The 3,169-nt window shown below is 52.7% G+C and overlaps 1 protein-coding gene across 1 annotated transcript in view; it reads left to right on the forward strand.

The window, feature by feature from the left end:
* Positions 1-1,662: 1,662 nt before the first annotated feature.
* The window catches only part of Skor2 (SKI family transcriptional corepressor 2), a 40,807-nt gene continuing 39,300 nt past the window's right edge, over positions 1,663-3,169 (forward strand). Inside the window, exon 1 of the mRNA XM_078030069.1 lies at positions 1,663-3,169. This exon is cut by the window's right edge and continues 1,147 nt beyond it. Within this exon, the coding sequence (XP_077886195.1) occupies positions 1,710-3,169 (1,460 nt within the window). The 5' untranslated portion in view covers positions 1,663-1,709.

Raw genomic sequence — 3,169 nt, forward strand, 5'->3', positions numbered from 1 at the left:
GGGAGGGAAATGAGCACTGAAGGGCCATTTGGCCAAGCTGGGGCTGGTTTTATCAGGCTCAGGTATCACTGTGCCTTGAACTGCCATTTAACGCCCTGCCCCCTAGCAATATTGTCTCTGATCCAACCAAAGTGACAAGTCAGGCTCTCTTCCCGTTTGATCGCGACGAGGTTTGTTCGGCCTTCCTGGAGGCCACAGAATGTAATGAGAGCTGAGGATCCCCAGGGCAGCAGAGCAAAGGCAGCAGTATAGATGTCATAGGAGCCCATGAAGGAGCACGGAGTGTGACAATTTGTATGACAGTGTATCCTCTGAAATAGCTGTAATAACAAAATCCAATGTACTTGGTCAAGAGTGGTCATGCTACCTTCACTGATGATTTTCCAGGGCAAAGGGTAGTTTTTGGCCTACGCACTGGACAATTAGCACTGGAAAGGTCACTGTTTTCCTATGGAATGCCATTTAGCCTGTTTTTACTTAACATCAATGTCACAAATTTTTCTTTCACCTGCTTTTTCTATATTTTCAACTTATGGGATATGTTCCCCCATTGTGGCATTCTGTTGACCTGAGATGAAATTAGGAATTTTATCTCATACTTAATCTCAGGCTTCCATTTTTCAAAGCTCCCATGATTACCTACTCTAGGGATTATCTTTACTGTGGGGCACCTAAATTCCCCCTAAAGATATAGAGCCATCAACATAGATGAGGGGAAAAAAATGTCACAGACGGTAGTTAGCTTTGAACTGAATTTGCCTTTTAAATTTAACCAATAAAGATGCCCAGAACCGTTTCTTTGCACAGAGCCTTGGTTTAACACGCTGGCCTGAAGTTACTTGCTCCTTGTTATGGAATGAGAGGAAAACAGTTAATGTTTACAGATCTTCAACTTCATCTTTTAAAGCTACCTGTCTAGAACCAGAACCACTCAATTAGTTCAACAAACAGGATTTTTTGGGGAAAAAATGAAAGTGAAACACTCTATTCTAGTGATAATGAGAATGGCTTTGTACATTTTTCCACCTTTCTTCCCCCACTCCTCACCCCACATTCTAATTACAGTAGCTAAATATCTAATGGCAAGGATTGGGTAAAAGGGATTTCGTTTTTGCTTAAATGAGCTGTATTTCAACCAGTAGTGAATTTCCCCAAGGAAACCACAAACACCACAAAAATCACTTTTAAAAAGGTTTGGGTTTAATTCTTTTTAACCAAAATCAATTCATTTTCAAGCAAATGTGAATGGTCTCTCTCTTTAAATTTAGGTTTTAACGATCAAGCCTCAGTTTCATAACTTTTATAATCTGTACTAGTTACAATTGTCATTACTTTCTCATTTCTAGCAGGCAAGTCATTTTATTCCAACTGCTTCCATAAATCCGGGATAAGGTCTTGAGTTTCTTAGGAACTGACTGCTTTAGTGTGTGTGTGTGGGGGGGCGGGGGGCAGTAGAAAAATTGCTACCTCCAAATCACTACATTTAATAAAGGGCGACCTTGAAGGAAATTAAAAAAGATGATTTTCCTGTGTCTGAAACTTGGTCCCTTGCCTAGTAATAATTATGTCTTAACAGTAATTTTTCAGTAAGTGATGCACCCCACGCCTCTGGTTTAGAACGAAAGGTCTCAAAACAACCTTTTCTCCTTTCCCTTCCAGTCTTCAAGGCAAGCCGGGAGGGCTCGGCCCAGGGTTCCACGGCGGAGGAGATGGCTTCCAGCCCGCTGCCGGGGCCCAACGACATCTTGCTGGCGTCCCCGTCCAGCGCCTTCCAGCCCGACGCACTGAGCCAGCCGCGGCCAGGCCACGCCAACCTCAAACCCAACCAGGTGGGCCAGGTGATCCTCTACGGCATTCCCATCGTGTCGTTGGTGATCGATGGGCAGGAGCGCCTGTGCCTGGCGCAGATCTCCAACACCCTTCTCAAAAACTTCAGCTACAACGAGATCCACAACCGCCGCGTGGCGCTGGGCATCACGTGCGTGCAGTGCACGCCGGTGCAGCTAGAGATCCTTCGGCGCGCAGGGGCCATGCCCATCTCATCGCGTCGCTGCGGCATGATCACCAAGCGCGAAGCCGAGCGTCTATGCAAGTCATTTCTGGGTGAAAACAGGCCACCCAAGCTGCCCGACAACTTCGCCTTCGACGTGTCGCACGAGTGCGCTTGGGGTTGCAGAGGCAGCTTCATCCCCGCGCGCTACAATAGCTCGCGCGCCAAGTGCATCAAATGCAGCTACTGTAACATGTACTTCTCACCCAACAAGTTTATTTTCCACTCCCACCGCACACCGGACGCTAAGTACACGCAGCCAGACGCAGCCAACTTCAATTCCTGGCGCCGTCATCTCAAGCTCACCGACAAGAGTCCCCAAGACGAGCTAGTCTTTGCCTGGGAGGATGTGAAGGCCATGTTCAATGGCGGTAGCCGCAAGCGCGCGCTGCCTCAGCCCGGCGCTCACCCAGCCTGCCACCCTCTCAGCTCCGTCAAGGCAGCCGCTGTGGCAGCCGCGGCTGCAGTGGCCGGAGGCGGTGGTCTGCTGGGCCCGCACCTGCTGGGCGCTCCACCCCCACCGCCTCCGCCACCACCCCTGGCTGAACTGGCTGGCGCTCCTCATGCCCATCACAAGAGGCCGCGCTTCGACGACGACGAAGATTCCCTGCAAGAGGCAGCCGTCGTGGCTGCAGCCAGCCTTTCGGCCGCGGCCGCCAGTCTCTCGGTGGCCGCGGCCTCTGGCGGCGCCGGGGCGGGCGGGGGTGGCGCCGGTGGTGGCTGTGTGACCGGCGTTGGCGTTGGCGCCGGCGCGGGGACAGGCGGGGCAGCTGGCGCCAAAGGCCCGCGGAGCTACCCGGTCATCCCGGTGCCTAGCAAGGGCTCATTTGGGGGCGTGCTTCAGAAGTTCCCGGGATGCGGGGGGCTTTTTCCTCATCCTTACACCTTTCCGGCCGCAGCCGCGGCCTTTGGCTTGTGCCACAAGAAGGAGGACTCGGGCGCGGCGGCTGAGGCTTTGGGGGCAGCGGGTGCGGGGAGCGCAGGTGCAGCGCCCAAGGCCGGTTTGTCCGGTCTTTTCTGGCCCGCCGGCCGCAAGGACGCTTTCTACCCGCCCTTTTGCATGTTCTGGCCACCGCGGACCCCCGGCGGACTTCCAGTGCCCACCTATCTACAACCCCC

This window comes from Ictidomys tridecemlineatus, chromosome 13, assembly GCF_052094955.1.
Source record: "Ictidomys tridecemlineatus isolate mIctTri1 chromosome 13, mIctTri1.hap1, whole genome shotgun sequence".
Classification (NCBI taxonomy): Eukaryota; Metazoa; Chordata; class Mammalia; order Rodentia; family Sciuridae; genus Ictidomys; species Ictidomys tridecemlineatus.